General features: G+C 40.4%; 1 protein-coding gene across 1 annotated transcript; it reads left to right on the top strand.

Moving 5' to 3' along the window:
- The first annotated feature begins 1,353 nt into the window (after positions 1-1,353).
- On the top strand, positions 1,354-19,925 carry gpr61 (G protein-coupled receptor 61). The gene is made up of 2 exons (XM_063065439.1): positions 1,354-1,411; positions 18,211-19,925. Exon 2 carries the CDS (start codon positions 18,559-18,561, stop codon positions 19,903-19,905), a length of 1,347 nt encoding a protein of 448 aa, XP_062921509.1. The 5' UTR covers positions 1,354-1,411; positions 18,211-18,558; the 3' UTR covers positions 19,906-19,925.
- Positions 19,926-21,666: the final 1,741 nt, after the last annotated feature.

Here is a 21,666-nt window from a genome sequence, read left to right as displayed (position 1 = left end):
GGGACCTCTGTTGTTTGTAATATATATATAGCAAGAAAGGTTGTTAAATTATCCAGCAAGATAAGGATCGGTTGGAAACTTGGGCAGAGAAATAGAGTCTAATCCTGTAAAGTGTGAGGTGTTGCACTTCTGGAAGTCAAATTCTAATGGCAAATATATAGTAAATGGCATGATCTTTAAGAAAATTGATTCATAGAGGGATTTTGGGTTGCATGTCCATAGCCTCCAGAAAGTGGCAACAATTAGATAAGAACTCTCTTAAAAAAGGCATTTGGTACGCTTGCCTTCTTCATTTGGGGAGTAGAATATAAAAGTAGAAAATTCATGTTGAAGCCGCAAAAAACTTTGGTCAGGACACAGTTCTGTTTGCTACATAACAGGAAGCTGTGGAGAGGATATAAAAGTCATCCACCAAGATAAGAGAGAATTAGCTGCAAGGAGAGGGTGGACAAACTTGGACTGTGATCTGATGAGGTGCTGAAGGCTGAGGAACGACCTGAGAGACTTAAATAAATTTATGGGAGGTAGGTATTCAGAACCCTTTTACACAAGGTGGAAATGTCAAATAGAAGAGAGCATATTCTTAAGGTTAGAAGGACAGAGTTTCATAAGGCAAGGTTATTACACAGAGAGTGGTGGGTGCTTGAAACGTGCTGCCAGAGGAGATGGTGGAATCACTCATGATAGCAATGCTTGAGTGGTAATTTGGATAGGTACGACGTACATGAACAGGCAGATGGAATTAATTAGTTTGGCAAAGTTGCCATAGACATGGCGGGCCGACGTTCCTGTACTGAACTGTTCTATGTTCTATGAAATTTGAGGTACATAACACTTTTGAAGTGCAGCACAAAAGCTCTGAGTTAGAACAAAAAATATTATTGATTAGGAGAGGAATGTTGATCAAGAATGTGGAAAAGTCGTTCTTCTTTTGAATGTTCTGACCTGAAAAAGTTACAGTGCTCTATGTTTAACATTTAATGTTTCTGAAATAGATTAGGAACCTAACACTTTCTAAACTATGGAACAAGACGTAATGTACTGAATCACAGCTTGAACTATTTGCTCGGGACTAAGTGAACACATGGAATATAAATTGTGGAAAATGGTGTTCTTGCCATTAAATCTCTGCAGATATACTATGGCCAAATAGCCAAGCTAATCAAAGTGGCGTATTTGGATATTTACGATGGCATGTTGCGCCCTGTCGCTTGAATTTAATTAATTTGGATTGGATTGGATTGAATGGGGATGTTCGGAAGGCGCTAGGACCCAGTGCCGCACTTGTGTGCAGTGTCTCTGAGCAGCGCAGCCTTGTCGCCGGATCCGCAGCGTCTGCACATGGGCTCAGCGCCGGGACGGAGAAGCAGCTTCAGCACCTCGGTTAGCGCCGGCATCCTTGCAACGTCAGGTACTCAGTTCAGCCCAATGCCTATACATTCATTCCGTGCCTTCCCCGCCTCTTTCTTAGATAAATGCATTAACTGCTATACCAAAGGAAGGAAAGGCGAAGCGAGATAAAAGATTGCAAAAATGCTAATTGTATCTCTCCCAGGATATAACAGCCAGTGTTACATTCAACCCAGTGAAATCCAAATCTGCCATCGAATGCAAAAAAATCCCTCGTGCTGAGGCGCCGGTTGCATGCTAAAATAGTTGGTTATTTTCAATAATCGAGGGAAGTGGATCGACGGGATATTACTGGATCACACCGCAAACGGATTAGAAGGTAGAGTTTATTAACGTGGGGTTCAGCATGCACTATGAATGGAGGCTCGTTATATAAATAAATAAATGACCTATACTATAAATAAACTTCAATCCACCGCCACCCTCCCCTCCATTTCCATCTTATCAATTCCTATATAGAAGTTTAGCGTGTGTGTCGATATCGTTTATAATATTTTTGTCTCGACTATATTATTATATAATGGTTGAAATATATTTGTGTGTGTGTGTGTGTGTGTGTGTGTGAGAGAGAGAGACAGAGAGAGAGAGTGCACGCGCCTTAAGACTCCAGTTTCTGTCTTCCAACGGCGCAGGTAAAGGGTCGATGTAGAAAGCTATAGGAAGGATTATCTTCGGGCTGGGCCGTTTAATTTCGGGTGTTTTTTTTTATCGTTCCTTCATTGATTTTAGGTCATTGCCAAAGGCAGGTTGACCTGATTCTTTCACCCCAGCCCCCTGCTCCAAATGAGAAGGCCTGCACTTGCCTGACTTGGGGTTTTCTAATTCTGTTCCATCATGTTGGAACAGGAGCCGGTCCTGGATCTGAGGTGCAGGCGCTGGTCGTTGGCCAGACACCCTTTGATTTTTACTTCCACCCCACCCTCACCGCCTCCTGCTCAGAGCATTTAATAGATATTGAGAGACTTGACTATGCTTTATGCGTGTCCTCACGTGGTGTGAATGAGCACGTTAGTTGATGGCGGTGGTCACTCTAGCTAAGTTCAGACCCCTCCCGTTCATATGCATAGCGACAGAAATGCTACACCTGCCCATTCACCTCCTCTCTCACATCCATTCATTTGTTCCTTCCAGGTGAGGCAACTTTTCACCTGCAAATATGTCGGGGTAATCAATTATATCTAGTGCTCACAATGTGGCCTCCTCTATATTGGTGAGACCCAACATAGATTGGGGGACCGCATTGTCAAACATCTCCGCTCCATCCGCAGTGACCAACCATTTTAATTCCTATCCCACTCCTCTTCTATTATGCCAGTCCAATGCCTCCTCTTCTCGCTATGAGGCCAGTCTCAGGGTAAAGGAGCAACACCTCATTTACCATCTAGGTAGCCTCCAACCTGATGGCATCAAAATTGACTTCTCCTTCTGGTAATTTTTGCCCTCCCCCTTCCCCCTTCCATTCCCCATTTTGCCCTCCTACCTCCTCTCCTCACCTGCCTATCAATGACCCATGGTGCCCCTCTTCCTCCCCTTTCTCCCATGGTCCACTCTCCTCCCCCATCAGATTTCTTTACCTCTAGCCCTTTGCCCTTTCCGCCTTCTTACTTCATCCTCCTTCCCCACCCATCTGGCTACCTTGTCCTCCCTTCCCTCTCCCCATCTTCTTACTCTGGCATCTTCCCTCTCCCTTTCCAGCCCTGATTAAGGGTCTTGGCCCATAACGTCGACTGTTCATTCATTTCCGTATATGGTCCCTGACCTGCTGAGTTGCTGGTCTTTTTCATGTGTGTTGCCCCCCCCCCCCCCATTCACAGTTCATTCCCAGCTCCAGGAGGAGAGGAACTAATTTTCCTTCACCTGTGAAACTTGGGCAAAATAGAGCTTAGAACACACACATGGTTGGCCCCATGTATATCTTCCACCCCACCTGCACGCACACCTCCCCATGCACTCATTCAACACCCCCCCAACACACACAACCTTACACAGAAACACACCTACACACAAATATGCACCTTCCCTCTCAAACACGCACACACTTATCTCCCCCCCCACACATATATATACACAAATACGTCTCTTCACACACCTCCCACCCAGACACGCTTCCCTACACACACAAGCAGACATTTGTATGCACACGCACATCTCCCTTCCTCCCACAAACACATACATACACACACTTGCTCACTCACCTCCCCACTGAGATTAAATTGCTCTGCACCAAGTGCAGCAAGAATCCATCCACTCTTTATCACCATTGTTTTAAATAGCACAGGGGGTGAGAAATAAATTTCTGACACATATTTAAAACTTTCTGATTTAACTAACAAATCCCATGTCCTAAACCCTATCTTTGTCTTTTATTTCTGCAGCATTTACATCCACAAGTGTTTCTTATTTTTCTTGTTTCTTCAATGACCTTGGTGACTCATGATCATTTTCAATATTACTAGTGACTATTTATTCAGCCCCTCATTCTGTTCCATCCTTCAGTTGGGTCATCACATATCTGTCCTTCCACATTCGTTCTGTATTCCTTGATATACTCATCTGCCCCCTCAGTAGTGATCTGGAGAGAAAATTCTAATTGTCCAGAACTTATTCACTCAAAAGGATCGTGCACGTGTGAAATGAGCTGTCAGTGGAAGTGGTAGATGTAGGTTCAATCGTAGCATTTAAGAGAAGTTTGGGTCAGTACATGGGTGGGGTTTGAAGGCTGGGTTCAGGTAGATGGGGCTAGGTAGAAGATCAGGTCAGCATGGAGGGGCTGGGCCAAAGGGCTTGTTTCTGTGCTGTTTCTATGACTCTATGACTAAGTCCGTGTGTGAAGAAATCTTCTCTGATTACACTCCTGAAAATCCCACTTCCAACACAGAAGTATAAAGGATATTTGTATGTACCCAAAGCAATTAGTGTGAATAAAAAGGAAAGCATTAATTGGACAGTTAATCAAATAGATCTGGACTAAATCCTACCATATACCATATAAGGGAAGCTTCCATAATGTTTATCTACCATCTGAGTCTTGGTTTCAAATTAAAAGCTTTGGAACATATGAACAAGGAGGAAAGCCATTTAGATCTTCCACTTTCTCTATTGGCTGATCTGTATTTTATTGCTAACCACCCCCTTTGGTTCTGTAACCCTTAAAGTCCTTACATAACAAATTCTCTCAATCTCAATTTCATGCCTGCATGGGATTTAATTTTTTTAATCTATTTTGCAATCAACAACTGCCTGCACTCTTTTGTTACCTTTGTGTAATAAGAATCTTCTAAAAATATTTCACATTAGTGTAAATTGAGCAAAATATGAAATAGAGCTGCAGAAGGTGATGCTAGGACCTGTGATAAAAAGCTTAACCAAAGAGATTGGTTTGATGAGAGTCTGAAGTGATGAGGGGTTTTAGAGAAGGCTGAGGGAATCAGATTCTTCTAAAGAGTTCACAGCTTACAGATGAAATTGAAACATTAATACTTCCTTCACTAGGAATAGGCCATAAACAGTGGCCTTGTCAGTGACACCCACACCCTGAGAATGAATATATCAAAAAAACATTCTTAGTGAGAAGCAGATGGGGGTGATCAAAATCACTGCAGCAACCAAATAAAATCTCTCTGGTGCAGCAAACAGTGACAGTAATCTGTTTTTATTTATAAATGAATATTTTAAAATTGTGAGTTGTGTTTCATCCAGTTTAGGGTCAGTAATTGTGCCCAAAGCAGCTCTCAGCATTGCTAAAGCATGTCAGCACAGCCCACATCATTGGCAGAGGACTGATGAAGGACTCAAAATCTATCAAGAATTGCTGTGGTATCAAATTACAAATAAAGGGTATTGTTACTCAGGGAATCGCCATCTCCAAAATGCGGTCTTCAATTTGGAAGTTCAGAAGTATTGAGTGAAGACGTTCCTATTTTGATGTGTTAGGAAGTAGGCTGCTAAATTCAAAATTCAAGATTCAAGATTCTTTAATGTCATTTCCAGTACACAAGTGTAAAGAAGAGCGACACAATTGTTATTCCGGATCCCATGCAGCACAAAAAAGATGCTGCATCGTACGTTTATGTATGTGGTTATTTTTATTATTGTAATAAGGCAAAATAAAATAAAACACATACACAAAGTGACACTGGGTACAGGAAAGTCTGTGCATAATATTCATCCTTGGCCAGAAAGCAAATGTGGCATTGCAAAGTTGTTGCTTGTCCTTCACCTTTATCTTTTATGCCTCCGATTTCTCAATACTGTCCCCTTTATCCCTCTGTCTACTACCCAGTCTATTCTTCAGTTTTCCACTGGGAGGGGGGTGGTCAGATGTTCTTTTCAGTTTCTACAAACGAATTATCTGATCTCGAGAATTTTCAATCAAATAGTTGAGAACAGATCTCCATTGCTGGGTCTGCTGTTCCTAAGGTTTGGAACTTATTAAAGCTTTTAGTCTGGAAATAAACCTGAGACAAAATAATGAGAGCATAGCAGACATTTAAAAAAAATTCTTTGCATTTATTTAAATACAGTAGCCGCTTTGATAACCTCAGCACTTCCAAATCTCTTTACAGCCAATTCTGCCAAAGTGCTTTTTCCTAAATGGTAGTTAGTGCTGTATTGTAGGTATAATTTTTATTGGGTTAAAGCAGATGAAAGTTGAGTGGGCAATGAGCTACCTTGATTATTTATGTTTCTATGGTGTTTGATTCAAACGGTCTCTACTTTCTGTCCACATTGTATATCTTTGAAACGAGTGTGAATTTGAAACCCTTGTACCAAGGTAATTAGGCCTGTCTCACTTTCACAAAGGATTACTAGCTTGCGCTGACTGAGGCTTCTCATCACTTTCCTTTGCATTGTCACTGGCCACCATGATTCCAACTGTATTTATTTACTTACTGAATTACAGTGTGGTGTAAGCCCTTTCAGTCTTTCAACCTACACTGCCCAGGAACCCCCAATTTAACCTAATCAGAGAACAATTTACAATGACCAATCAATCTACCAACCGGTACATCCTTGGACTGTGGGAAAAAACTGGAACACCGAGAGCAAACCTCCAGGGCCATGGGGAGAACATAGAAACTCCGTGTAGACAGCAGCAGGCTATTAAATCCTATAACACCCTACTTAAATATTTCGATATCTTAAACGTTAATATGCTCCTAAAATCTATTGTATGTCCAAAATGTGTTCAATTCTCTGCTCATTTTTGTTCTCTGTGATCCATCTAGGGATAGTTAACAATTTTAAAAGAGTTGCAGTGCCTATAAAAAGTATTCACCTCCCCCCCCCAACCCCCAGAAGTTTTCATGTTTTATTGTTTTACAACATTGAGTCCCAGTGGATTTAGTTTGGCTTTTATTGACACTGATCAGCAGAAAAAGATTCCTTCATGTCAAAGTGAAAACAGATCTCTACTAAGTGATCTAAATTTATTACAAATATAAAACACAATATAATTGATTGCAGAAGTATTCACCCCCCTTCAAGTCAGTATTTAGTAGATGTGCCTTTGGCAGCAATTACAGCCTTGAGTCTGTATGGATAGGTCTCTATCAGCTTTGTACATCTGGACACTGCAATTTTTCCCCATTCTTCTTTACAAAACTGCTCAAGCTCTGTCAGATTGCACGCGGATCATGAGTGAACAGCCTTTTTCCCGTCCAGCCACAAATTCAAGTTGGATTGAGGATTGAGGTCTGGACTCTGACTTGACCACTCCAGAACATAGTCATAGTCATAGTCATACTTTACTGATCCCGAGGGAAAATTGGTTTTTGTTTATTTGTTTTTAAGCTATTCCTCTGTAGCTTTAGCTTCATGCTTGGGGTTATTGTCTCGCTGGAAAACAAATCTCCCAAGTCACAGTTCTCTTGCATACTGCACCAGGTTTTCCTCCAGGATTTCCCTGTATTTTGCTGCATTCATTTTACCCTCTACCTTCACAAGTCTTCCAGGGCCTGCTGCAATGAAGCATCTATACAACATGATGCACCCACCACCGTGTTTCACAATAAGGATAGTGTGTTTTTGATGATGTGCAGTGATTGGTCTGATGGCCAAAAAGCTCAATTTTGGTTTCATCAGACCATAGAACCTTCTTCCAGCTGACTTCAGAGTCTCCCACATGCCTTCTGGCAAACTCTAGATGAGATTTCATGTGAGTTTTTTTCAACAGTGGCTTTATCTTTGCCACTCTCCCATAAAGCTGTGATTGGTGACACACCCGGGCAATCTCTCCCATCTCAGCTGCTGAAGCTGGTAACTCCTCCGGAGCTGTCATTGGTCTCTCGGTGGCTTCCCTCACTGGTCCCCTTCTTGCACAGTCACTCCATTTTTGAGGATGGCCTGCTCAAGGCAGATTTACAGCTGTACCATATTCTTTCCACTTCTCGATGATTGATCTAACTGTACTCCAAGGGATATTCAGTGACTTGGAAATTTTCTTATATCCATTTCCAGACCTGTGCTTTTCAATAACCTTTTTGCAGAGCTCTTTGGGGTGTTCTTTTGTCTTCACGGTGTAGTTTTTGCCACAATACTGACTTCCCAGCAGTTGGACCTTCCAGATACAGGTGTATTTTTACTACAATCAAATGAAACAATATACAGTTGAGGAACAGGTTGGAGGAACAACACCTTATATTCCGTCTGGGTAGCCTCCAACCTGATGGCATGAACAGTGACTTCTCTAACTTCTGCTAACGCCCCACCTCCCCCTCGTACCCCATCCGTTATTTATTTATATACACACATTCTTTCTCACTCTCTCCTTTTTCTCCCTCTGTCCCTCTGACTATACCCCTGGCCCATCCTCTGGGTTTCCCCCCTCCCCCTTTTCCTTCTCCCTGGGCCTCTTGTCCCATGATCCTCTCGTATCCCTTTTGCCAATCACCTGTCCAGCTCTTGGCTCCATCCCTCCCCCTCCTGTCTTCTCCTATCATTTTGGATCTCCTCCTCCCCCTCCCACTTTCAAATCTCTTACTGGCTCTTCTTTCAGTTAGTCCTGACGAAGGGTCTCGGCCCGAAACGTCGACTGTACCTCTTCCTAGAGATGCTGCCTGGCCTGCTGCGTCCACCAGCAACTTTGATGTGTGTTGCTTGAATTTCCAGCATCTGCAGAATTTGTCATGTTTACAGTTGAAGTCGGAAGTTTACATACACCTTAGCCAAATACATTTAAATTCAGTTTTTCACAATTCCTGACATTTAATCCTGGAAAACATTCCCTGTCTTAGGTCAGTTAGGATCACTATTTTATTTTAAGAATGTGAAATGTCAGAATAATAGTAGAGACAATGACTTATTTCAGCTTTTATTTCTTTCATCACTTTCCCAGTGGGTCAGAAGTTTACAAACACTTTGTCAGTATTTGGTAGCATTGCCTTTAAATTGTTTAACTTGGGTCAAACATTTTGGATAGCCTTCCACAAGCTTCTCACAGTAAGTTGCTGGAATTTTGTTCCATTCCTCCAGACAGAACTGGTGTAACTGAGTCAGATTTGTAGGCCTCCTTGCTCGCACACGCTTTTTCAGTTCTGCCCACAAAGTTTCTATCGTCTGGAATTGTGAAAAACTGAGTTTAAATGCATTGGACTAAGGTGTATGTAAACTTCTGACTTCAACTGTATTTCCAATTAATTTAGATCACTTTGTAGAGAACCGTTTTCACTTTGTCACAAAAGAGTCCTTTTCTGCTGATCACTGTCAAAAAAGCCAAATTAAATCCACTGTGATTCAATGTTGTAAAACAGTAAAACATGAGGGTGTGAATACTTTTTATAGGCACTGTATATAAATCCAAGTAGATCTTGATTCGGAACAGTCGGAGTACAATGAAGGATGTTTTCTGGAATTCTGGATAAACAAAAGTGCAGAGATCAAAGGCTCACTAAATAAGATTGCTTCCAGGCCAGAAAGACTGTAGCTCTCAGCAGTGTATGGACTCAAATCCACTTGAAATCTTTGAGCATAAAAAGGCTTAGTTGTTACTGTAGGACAATTCTGATTGGCTGCTCTACCGATGCACCACTGGAGATCTGGAGTTTGTTAAAGGAGCAAAGATCAGGGATCAACTTTACTTGCCATATGTACACGTATGAGGACTTTGCTGTGATGTGTTGGTTAGGGCCCGACATGCAACAAAAAAAACATTCGTTAATTATTCAATAATTATAAAGAATAAACAATTGTATAAAAAAGGAAGTTAGAGGTTAATGTAATAAAATGTGCATAAATACATAAATACCAGCATGTTCTAACAATGCATTATCAAAAGTAGTTAAAGGAGGTCCTGAAGAAGGGTCTTGGCTCAAAGCATTGACAGTCCTGAAGAAGAGTCTCGACCCGAAGCGTTGACTATCTATTAATTTCCATAGATGCTGCCCAACCAGCCGAGTTCCTCCAGCATTTTGTGTGTGATTCAAGTAGTTTAAAGTGCTTGCAGTACAGTGACGGGGGTAATAGATGGAGGTGGGTGAGGGTGCAAACTAGAATGGTTAAAGAACTCTTCAACTAGAAACACAGTCAGGAGTATTTGGGATAAAGGGCTTAGTATAGATGATAGTCCAGTACTGGCATTCCAGGTGGATGTGAAAGATCTCATTGCACAACTTCAGAGAAGGACAGGGGTCATTCCAGTTCTCCTGGCCAATAGTTATCCACCAGCAAACATCACAGAAGCTGATCATTAGTAGCTTGCTGTCTGTACAGCTTAATGTAGGCAGGTTGGTTCCTACACTTCTACACTGCAGCATGGAAAACACTTAAAAAATAATACATTTTTTTGTCTGTAGAGCTCCTTGAGGCTTTATGAAAGACAATGTTTTTCTTTCCTTGACAGATAGAATAGAGGCTGGTTTTTCACTGGAAGCAAAGGTTAAACAAAAAAAAAGGATTATCAGTTGTATGGCTTTAGAGGTCGGGATTGTAAATTAATCTGAAAAGGAACTGGTCATATAATTGACAATGGAAAGGTGCATATTAAAGAAGAAGCAGATGTGATTATTAAATGGAAATTTACCAGATACAAACAGACCATTTAGGTTAACTAGTCTTTCTCATTCTTTCTAATCCTGCCATCCATCTTCATTTTATTCCTTCCTCCTAGGGTGAACATCTTCCATTTCTTGAATCCATCTATGCTTCAGTGCTTTATACCTCAACTCGCATTTGTAGTAGCAAGTTTACCATTCTCTGGGTAGAGCAGTTTCTCCTGAATTCCCTAATGTGTTATTGATTTATGGATCCTGAGGTGGTGACTATGGTGATTCAGTAATGGAAAGTGATTGATGAACTGAATAGCTCCTTCCCTGGTGTAAATTCTATGAACATAGAAGATTTACAGATACCACAAAAAATGGTGGATAGTGAGGAATGCTGTTAAACAATTCTGCAGGGTATACACTAGTTGGAAATGTGGGCAGATAAATGAAGTTTAATCGAGACAAGTGTGAGGTTCTGTACTTTGGGAGGTGAAATATGAGAGGAGAGTGTACAGTAATTAGCAGCAGTCTTAGGATCATTGAGGTTCAGAGGGATTTTGAGGTGCAAGTCCACAGCTTTCTGAAGGTGGTTAGCATTTGTAGATAGAGTGGTATAGAAGGCGTATGGCATATTTCCTTTCTTGGTCAGAGTGTTGACCAGAGATACAAAACTTTGCTCAGGTCACACGTGGAGCATTGCTTGCTTGTTTGACCATTAACAGGAAAAATATGGAGGCTTTGGAGAGGTTTATCAGGATATTGACTGGATGAAAGAGCATTAGTTACAAAGAGAAGTTGGACAAACTTGGATTATTTTCTCTGGAGTAGTCTAAGACTGAGGAGTGACTTGATAGAGGTATGTAAAATTATAAGAAGCACAGATACAGTAGATGGTCAGAATCTTCATCCCAGGGATAAAACCAAAACTTAGATTGAATAAATATCGGAAAGAATTCATAAAAATTGCACTGGCAGTAGCTAAGAAGGCTATAGCAGTTACTTGGAAATCTGATTCGTATTTTAAGTATGAATCGTTGGAACAATGAAATGGCTAGTTCTATTCCACTCGAAAAAATTACTTATAATTTAAGAGATAAATATGAAACATTTTTGAATATTTGGCACCCTTATTTACAAAAGATAGGATGGCATATTTAGTTGCTCTGATGATAAAGATCTTGGTCCCTTGGGGAAAGTAATAAATAAATATACTAAATTTATTTTGAATCCCATGGAGCATGTGGAAACTTTCCAATATCCAGGCGGTTCTTCTCTTTTTTTTTCTTCATTCTTTCTTTTTAGGTAGGAGTATATATCGGGGGGAAGGGTTAAGGGGAGGGGGGAGGGTAGATATTATCTTTTCATGTATTCATTTTGAAAACTCAATAAAAATTATACTAAAAAATAGAATCTTCATCCCAGGGTAGAAGTATCAGGGTAGAACATCACATTAAGAGGGAGTGGTTAAAGGAGATTTACACTCAGTGGGCACTTTATTAGATACACCTGCACACCTGCTTGTTAATGTAAGTATCTATTCAGCCAATCATGTGCCAACAACTCAATGCATAAAAGAATGCAGGCATGGTTAAGAGATTCAGTTGTTGCTCAGACCAAACATCAGAATGGGAAGTAATGTCATCTGAGTCACTTTGACTGTGGAATGATTGTTGGTGCCAGACAGGGTGGTTTGAGTATCTCAGAAGCAGCTGATCTCCTGGAATTTTCATGCACAACAATCGCTAGAGTTTACAGAGAAAGAAGCAAAAAAACAAAAAAAAAATTCAGTGAGTGGCAGCTCTGTAGGCGAAAGCATCCTGTTAATGAGAGAGGTCAAAGGAGAATGACCAGACTTGCTTGAGCTGACATGAAGGCAATCAATCAATTGACCACATGTTATAAGAGTGGTGTGCAGAAGAGCACAACATGTTGAACTTTGAAGTGGATGGGCTATAGCAGCAGAAGACCATGAATATACACTTGCTGGTCACTTTATTAGGTGCTGGAGGTACCTAATAAAGTGGCCAGTGAGTGTATAAAAGGAAAGGTATGTCGCATCTGGAGTTTCCCCGGTTAGCGGACGATTTCCCTCCACGCCTCTCTGACGTAGTGGGGAATCGCGTACGAGGCAAGTTACAGCAGTGGTTTGCGCTGATGCCACTACGCCACCAGCCGGGTCAGTGAGTGTATATGGCAAGATTTTTACACAGAGAGTGTTAGGTGTCAGGAATGTGCTTCGAAAGGACATGGTAGAAGCAGATATGATAGCAATGTTTAGGCATTTAGACAGGTACATGTTCAAGCAAGTACCACTGAGATATAGACCAAATACAGTCAGATGGGATTAGCCTGGTTTGGCACCATGATTGGTGAGGAGTGTGCTGAAGTGTTCTATGGTGAAGATGATTCAGAATAGTAAAGCAAAGAAGTTTACAACCATTTATTTAACACATGTACTTAGTTACTGGCAGTAAAATCAACAATGTCAACTCAACACTGAAAATTTGGTGTTATAAAGCAGTCAGGCTACTGTGTGGTAAGTGGTTTCTCAGTAAACAGGATGAAATCTTATAATGAAATAAGCATTTCCAACTGATTCAGAACATAAAGGAACACAAGTTATTTATTTATATGACTTAGCAGTATCAATAAAATGTGAAGGAGACGGGGGTGTGGGTTTCAAAACTTAAAGACAAGGCAAGTTTACTTGTACAGCACCTTTCAAACACAAGGCAGTTCAAAGTGCTTTACATAGAACAAGATAGAACAATCAAACATCAAATTTCAGACAATACAAAAGAATAAAATCACACAAAAATAGATATGATAAATAGATTAAAAAAGGGATAGAAGTTGCAGTGCAAGAAATTCTAATTAAAAGCTACAGCAAAAATGAAATTTTTTTAAAAAGATTATTTATGATTTTCTACAAACTACAGCATAGAAGAAAAAAAAATGAAATTTTAAAGCCTCAATTTAAAAGAGCTTAAAGTTGGGGCAAACATCAGATCCTCTGAAGCATGTGGTGCATAGTGACTAAAAGCTGCTTCACCCTATTTAGCTTTGACCCTGGGGACAGTAAGCAGTCCCACCCCAGATGACCTGGGAGCTCAGGAAGGTTCATAATACAGCAAGAGATCAGAAATGTATTTTGGCTCTAGATCATTCAGTGCTTTATAAACCGGTAGTAATATTTAAGCCTGCAATCTTACAAGGGCATATAAACTACTAATTCAGCTTCAGCTGGAAAAATATATCAAATTCAGAACACCACTGATCAGGGAGATGGCACGGTCTCCAATAAGATGCAGGATAATTTTGTTTTCAGATTAATTCTAAGGATGAAGGATTCAGCCACACAAAAAGACTAGAAAAATGAGTGATATTTCCTTTAGAGCAAAGAAGATTAGCAGAAGGGCAGCCCAGTGGCGAGGTGGTTAGCGTCATGCTATTATAATACCAGCAACCCAGGTTCAAGTACGCTGTTCACTGTTTATACGCTCTCCCTGCGATGTGTGGACTTCCTCAGGGTGCCCCGGTTTCCCCCAACATTGCAAAGTCGTGCAGGCTAGTAGGTTAATTAGACTCATGGTATAATTGGGCAGCCTGGGCTCATTGGCCAGGAAGGACTGTATTTCTAAAAAAAGATTAAACTGAGGCAAAGACAGGAGGGGGAGGGATGGAGCCAAGAGCTGGACAGGTGATTGGCAAAAGGGATATGAGAGGATCATAGGACAGGAGGCCCAGGGAGAAGGAAAAGGGGGGGGGGGAACCCAGAGGATGGGCAAGGGGTATAGTCAGAGGGACAGAGGGAGAAAAAGGAGAGTGAGAGAAAGAATGTGTGTGTAAAAGTAAATAACGGATGGGGTACGAGGGGGAGGTTGGGCATTAGCAGAAGTTAGAGAAGTCAATGTTCATGCCATCAGGTTGGAGGCTACCCAGACAGAATATAAGGTGTTGTTCCTCCAACCTGACTGTGGAAAACTGAGGCAAACAAATTTGTAAGGAGTTTTCATAATGCAGAGAAGCAGAAGTAGTTTCCATGAGTAGAAGTGTTGGGATATTGAAAGGACTCAGTTTAAGATAATGGGTAAACAAAAGCACTGCACTGAGCTGGAGAGAGTAATTATTATATGGAATGGAGCACCTGAAAATACAGTAGAAAGAGATTCAGTTTAAAAAAAACTTATAAAGAAAATTAAGATAATTACCTCAAAGGGGGAAATTGTTTGACTCTTGGGGAAGAGCAAGCAGAATGAGATATATTGTTAAATTCCTTTGATAGGGCATTCATGGATACAATTTTGCCTGGATAGACTTCAAACCTCAGCCCCATGGAGCTCATCTTAACTATCCAGAGCCTTTACGGGAAAAAAAATCAGGAAGAAATAATAAATAAAAATAAACTAAGCAATTTGATAATGAGAAAATTGACTTCACCAGAGTTCTAATTGTCACTGATAAATGGAGATTATGTTCGGGCTTTGAACCATTATTTAGTATACTGCTTGAAGCTGGTGATTCACAATCCCAGCAACAGGACCTAATACAGACATTGATATTGGTGATAAGCACAGAGCAGTCAGGACACAAATTATTAATCCTGATGCAGATTAAATAGTTTGTCATGGGTGGAACTCCAGCAGACAGGAATTCTGCTGACACGAACAGGGTCACGCCAACAGTACACCCATTATATCTGAACAGCAGGGTTAATACAAACTGTTTGTACTTTAAACTCTGAAGATGCAAATTCTCTATTACATGAAAATGTAGTGCAATAGATTGGCTCAGTTCTGATTGCACCACACTTGGCACACTTGAAAAATATATTTTCTATCAGCAGTCCAATGCAGAACCAGATAATGAGTTAAAAATAAGAGTTGTTAAAACCTAGAAAAGTTTACATTTTTTGTTGCCCCAGTGATGCGAGGGACCAAAAATAGGTAAGCATGTCACCAAATGCCATCCAAAATAGTTTTCAATCTGCAAATCAGGGTTTACTGACAAAATGTTTATCAGAGTCAGAAGAGATTCTGCAGTTGCAGGAAATCCAGAGTAACACATACAAAATGCTGGAGGAACTCAGCAGGTCAGGCAGCACTATGGAGAGGAATAAACAGTCAATGCTTCAGGCTGAGACTCTTCATCGGGAATTGAAATATCAACTGTTCTTTCCGTTCCATAAACGCTCCCTAACCTTCGTAGATCCTCTAGCATTTTGTGTGAGTGATTCTGTTTACCAAAGAACCTTCCAGTCCTCTCAATGCCTCTTTCTAATTCAGTTCGAACAAAGAATTTTTGAAGAATTTGCTCTGTTTTTGACCCCTGAATGTCAAAATCAACATCTGTGCTAATTAATTGACATAGATCCTCCCAGAAAATGCAGTGGTACAATGATGATGCTATTTTTCTGATCATCTGGAATTATTTCACAAAAAATATCTTAAAGCTAATTGACTGTCAAATTTCACATTGTTGTAAGAACACAACTGGTTCTTTTGTGTGGAAGAAAATACATCTTCTTATCCTGTCTAATCTAAATGTAACTTCAGTCCTGAACTTGATGGTCCTCCAAAATGGCTGACTAAAGACCTGCAGGCTTTAACAAGCTTTATGGTTCAAGAAGTAGGCCCTCCACAAATAAGACACTAATTGCCAACATTGCCACTTACGCATAAATAATACTTCTCCTATAAACTCCTTTTTTAAAATTGGATAAAATTTCCTCTCTGCATAAGGTAATTTTCATCCTAGTTATAAATACATTTGCAACCAAATTTTCTGGTGGGAGCTGAGGATAATGTTCACATTTGCATGAACATGCATCGACACAAAAGGCACAAACTCATTCTTTTTGATCAAAGTTACAATGATGCTAATTAAATTCAAAGAAAAGAGTTCCTTTGATCTTTTGATAAAAGGTGCACAGTGCTAGAAAACTAAATTGCCATTGTAGCTATTCTTTCAGAAGGGTTTCTAACTGTTCTAGGATTATTGTAATTGGGGGTGCTATTTCAGTGCTTCATAGTCCTCAATAGAAAATGTCATCCAAGTTTGAAAAGACTTGGAAGTTTTTATTGATAATAATTCCTTTTTATTTTCTGTATTTTTGCTTTATTTTTGAAGTCCATTTCCTTCCTTTGAAAAGTTTGTGCTTATTTTAGAGCTGAAAGTATTAGTAGCAAAGTCAGCTTTTATACGCAATCCTTAGTTTTTCATGAGAAGATGATTTTTATTGATTTTACAATGCAGAACAGGCCCTTCTGGCCCAATCAGCTGTGCCGCCCAGCAACCATTCATTTAATACTAGCCTAATCACAGGACAATTTACAATGACCACTTAACCTACGAACCGGTAATTAACTTCTTGATCTGCCACAATCCATGTGATGGTGGTTCTCTGTGATGGTGAGCCCTTGTGATAGTGCTTGTAGGGATTCCAGGGTTTTGATCTAGTGATGAAGAGGAATCTTCAGTTGGAAGGGTAGGTAATTTAGTTAGGAATTTGTTTGTGTAATGATGTTTTGAGCTTAGTGCCCTTAACATTGGGGTTGGCTAGTGCCATGTAGGAAGCTTCGGAAGGTGGATGGTGAATATTACAGCCACATTGCATTAATGCTAGTATTAACAAAACATGATGAAGATAATGGATATCAAAGTTGCTGGTGAACGCAGCAGGCCAGGCAGCATCTCTAGGAAGAGGCACAGTCAATGCAGCAGGCCAGGCTAGAGATGCTGCCTGGCCTGCTGCGTTCACCAGCAACTTTGATGTGTGTTGCTTGAATTTCCAGCATCTGCAGAACTCCTCGTGTTTGCATGATGAAAATAATCCTGGATTTGTTCAGTATGATGCAGACTTCTTGTCATTTATTGACAATGAACTCATTGAAAACGTTTTCATCACATTCCTCTCTTGTGTTCAAGTTTATTAGTCTTTCAATTATACACATGTATACCGCCAAATGAAACGACGTTCCTTCAGGCCAAGTGCACAACTCAGTACATGTAACTCACACACATAACACATAGAGTATTATTACCACAAATAAATCAACAGATCATAAGGTGCATACAAGATACAAGATAAAAACTAAATAATATAATGTCACAGGCGTTTCATACGTGATGAGACTCGGGTGGTGACAGAGATTTCAGTCGTCATACAGCCTGGAGGAAGAAACTGTTTCCTATCCTAACAGTTTTTTTGCTAATGCAATGGTACCTCCTGCCTGATAGTAGGGGTCAAAGAGATTGTTAGACAAATGGGAGGGATGGTAGTTATTGGAAAGGTTCTGGAGAATTAATGAGTCACTTAACCATCTCTATATGAGGTATGCAAATCAGCAACTTTGCCTTGATCGGAAATTACAGGCTCAGAGTATTCAAGTGTGGGTGCCATGGAAGCGTAACAGTTAGTGTGATGCTAATACGTTTGGGGCGGTTCGGAATGCAATTCCAATGCTACCTGTAAGGGATTTGTACGTTCTCCCCATTACCCCATGGGTTTCTCCCGCAATCCAAAGATGTACTGGTTAGTGGATTAATTGGTCATTTGTCATTTGTCCTGTGATTAGGCTAGTGTTAAATAAGGGGGCTGTGGGCTGGCACAGCTCGTTGGGCCAGAAGGACCTGTTCTGCACTGTATCTCTAAATAAAAGAATAAACAAACAAATAAACAAATAAATAATGAGGCATATATAAATTCTGAGTCCCTGATCAGATCATGCATTTGGAAAAGTGGGCATATAAGAACTGGGTACAACACCTACTGTATATCTATGTGAACTTAACTCTTTTTACATTTTTAACTATACAGGTTTCCTGGAAATGAATGTTCTGAACCCAATGCCTACTTGGTAATATAAGCCGGAAGATTAAAGGGCTGGATTGGTGAAGGCACGTTAAATCTTTTCAAGTCATGATTAATGGATAATAAAAACTAGCACACATCACAATTTGGAGGTAACTAAGCCACTTTGAAACTATTTCATTAAATATGCCAACTGCCTAATTGGTTGATATTGATGGCTAGCCAAAGTGTGCATGGTTAAAAAGAAAGAAGAGTCCACTGACCGCAAAGCAAGCTACTACCCCTAAAGAGGATGGGTGATGGACTAGAAAGAACGGCTTTAGGATCTCCATCCTTCCAACACTTTACCTATCCATGGCTGCCCCAGTTTCTGTGGAATGGGAATGGAATACTTCCACTCCGGGAAGACAGCAAAGGGTCTCTCCTACTTCCATGCTCTTCAATAAAAGCTTGGTGTCCGCAGACAGGGATCTTGTTTCACAGTCTATTGGCCTCTTCTTGATGCTGCTGGTCGACCTAGTTGGGATCATTGGAAACGCTGCTGTGATGCTTGTAATTATCAGGACTCCGTTATTCAAAAAGTTTGTCTTTGTATTCCATCTGTGCTTAGTGGACCTGACAGCTGTCTTAATCCTGATGCCTTTAGGGATGGTGTCGAGCTCTGCTCTTTTTGATAACATAGAGTTCAGTGACACCTTGTGTCAGATATACCTCTTCCTAAGCATGTTATTCATTAGTGCATCTATATTATCTATCCTGGCCATTAATGTTGAGCGATACTACTATATAGTACATCCAATGAGATATGAAGTGAGGGTGACATTGAAGCTAGTGATGTTTGTCATTATCTGTATATGGATTAAAGCCATTTTAATGTCAATAATCGCAATTTTGGGTTGGAATTCCCAAGGCCGCATGAACAATCAGTGCTCCTTGCGATGGGATGGAGAGATATACAGAAAGGTTTTCATAACGTTCTTTGGCCTGTTTTATTTTTTGTTCCCAGTCTTAATTATCCTGATAGTTTACTGCAACATGTTCAAGGTGGCCAGGGTAGCGGCAATGCAACACGGACCCCTGCCCACATGGATGGACACACCACGGCAGAGGTCAGAATCACTCAGCAGTAGGTCCACCATGGTCACCAGCTCTGGAGGACCAAGGGTTTCCCCACAAAGGACATTTGGAGGGGGAAAAGCAGCCATTATCCTCATTCTGGTTGGGGGCCAGTTTGTGTTTTGCTGGCTGCCATTTTTTGCTTTTCACCTGCATTCTGCTATGACCCAAAATTCAATCCCCTCGGGCCTCTGGGAAGCAATTGTTACTTGGATCGGGTACACCTCATTCAGCATTAACCCCTTCTTTTACGGATGCCTCAATCGACAGATCAGGGGGGAATTGAGCAAGCACCTCACCTGTCTCTTCAAACAGACCCTGGAAGAGGATCTCCGGCTACCGAGCCGAGAAGGGTCCATTGAGGAGAACTTTATGCAGTTTTTGCAGAGGACAGGTTGCAATGCAGAAACCAGGTCCAGCTATGATGCTTCCAGTCCAAAGTTAGACCAGTCAGGACTGGGTTTCAGGATACCTGGTCAGATTGCAGAAGAAACATCAGAATTCCTTGAACAAAACATAGCCACTGATTTTACGATGTCCAACAGCTGTATTAGAACGAGCAGGTCACCAAAACATGATGCTTAATATATGTGAGTAAAGTTAACCAAATTATTTAAAGTTAAATAGTTAAACTGCTCATGATTGTTTCCAGAAACAATCCTAACTGATAGGAAGCCATGTATCTTAGTGATTTTGTTTTAATATTCTTTATCTTACTCAGATTTCAGGTTTAATATTAATTTCCAAATTTACTAACAGAAAAAAACACATTTAAGATGTTTTCTAAAGTAAACCTCAAACTTGTAAGAACATGTCAGTAGATTTCCTCATTGTTTGCAGATTTTGAGAAACATTTTGATTTGTCTGTTGATAACGTAGTGAGGAGAGGGGTCAAATTTAGCCTTGTATGTGTTGGAGAGCAGATTTAGTACATTTGGCGACAACAACTTGCATTAGTATAAAGCCTTGAATGTAACAAACACGTCCCAAAGCACTTTGCAGTTATCAGGCAAAATGCAACACTGTGCTACTTAGAGATATTGAGACAGGTGACAAAAGCTTTGCTTAAAAGGTTAAGTTAGTTAGGAAAAAACGAGAAAGAAAGAGAACTCTAAACCTCAGAGCAGTTAATGGCATAGTCACCAGTGCTACCATCTAGGATACATATACGCCTGCCATTGGAGATATTGCAAAAGGCTGGAGGACTGCAGAAGCAGGGGTAGAGCCACAGTGGAATTTGAAAAAAAAATTGAGAATTTTAAACCAGAGACATTCCCAAAATAGGAGGCATTATAGATCAGCAAACACACAGGTGAGAAGGACAAGGCAGAGTTTCATCTGCTTTAGTGGTTTCACTGGATAAAAGTGAGAAGTCAAAATGAGTGTTCTTTTTGCATTCATATGCTATTTAAGGCAAACTCAAAAGAGTGCAGTCTCCCGTTGCCGATGCTCATTCCTCTGTTCACTTTGCCACACCTCTTCTTTTGCAACAAGCTCTCCTTTGGCATCCTTGAACCCCTTCAATTGAAAGCGCGTAGGTTAAATGCCCACTATTCCGTGCAGTAGGAGGATCTGTAACGATACAGCGATAAGCCAAAAAATAAATGGTTGAATTATTTATTTTTTTGGAGTCACAAATTTGGCAGGAGAAATATTAAAGAATTCTAAAGATCTCAAAGACTTAAAGGTGTAAGATTCAGAGCAGGACATGTGGATCTTGGAAGACTGGACTCCATCCATCAGCTCCAAGTTTATAGTTGCGTGCTCTGAGGTTTTGAAATTCAACCACACAGTTTATTTTATGTACACACCTTGTGCCAGATATGATGTGATTAAGGATTACCTTGTTTAAAGTGGTGTTCAGATTAAGAGAATGTGGATATTTATTCTGAAATAATTGTCCGCAGTGATACATTATGGTGATTTTTTCCTATTGTTACCAATATTTAATAAGAACTGTTTATGAAAATGAACCTTCTCTAAAATATTAATGACAACAATGGACAATTAATAGTTTTCTTCATGAAAATATTCAGTGGCTTTTGATGATTTCATGTCATTGTTCGTGTGTACGCTGTTTTCCAGCATGTGACGTCACACAGCACAGATATTTATGCCAAGGTCCAGAAAATCAACAACTCCACCTCCATCTCCCCAGTGGCATTTTCTCCGACTGAGGTGAAAAACAACCTTTCCCAGCTGAATCAGCTGATCTCAGGGGTATAGCACTAAAATAGCTATAGTTTCGTACAGTGGCCCTGGGTTAGAATGGAGCAAACTTAACCATTAATTTTAGTCCTAAATAGCATTCCAGGCCCATCAAAACCAGTTACCAATCGTTCCACT

This window comes from Mobula hypostoma, chromosome 13 (genome assembly GCF_963921235.1).
Source record: "Mobula hypostoma chromosome 13, sMobHyp1.1, whole genome shotgun sequence".
NCBI classification, from domain to species: Eukaryota; Metazoa; Chordata; class Chondrichthyes; order Myliobatiformes; family Myliobatidae; genus Mobula; species Mobula hypostoma.
Note: the sequence above shows the minus strand (reverse complement) of the source record. Positions and strands in the feature narration are given on the sequence as shown.

Bases quoted from the DNA above. Each gene is read 5' to 3' on its own strand.
- gpr61 (XM_063065439.1), top strand. From the start codon at position 18,559: ATGGCTGCCCCAGTTTCTGTGGAATGGGAATGGAATACTTCCACTCCG.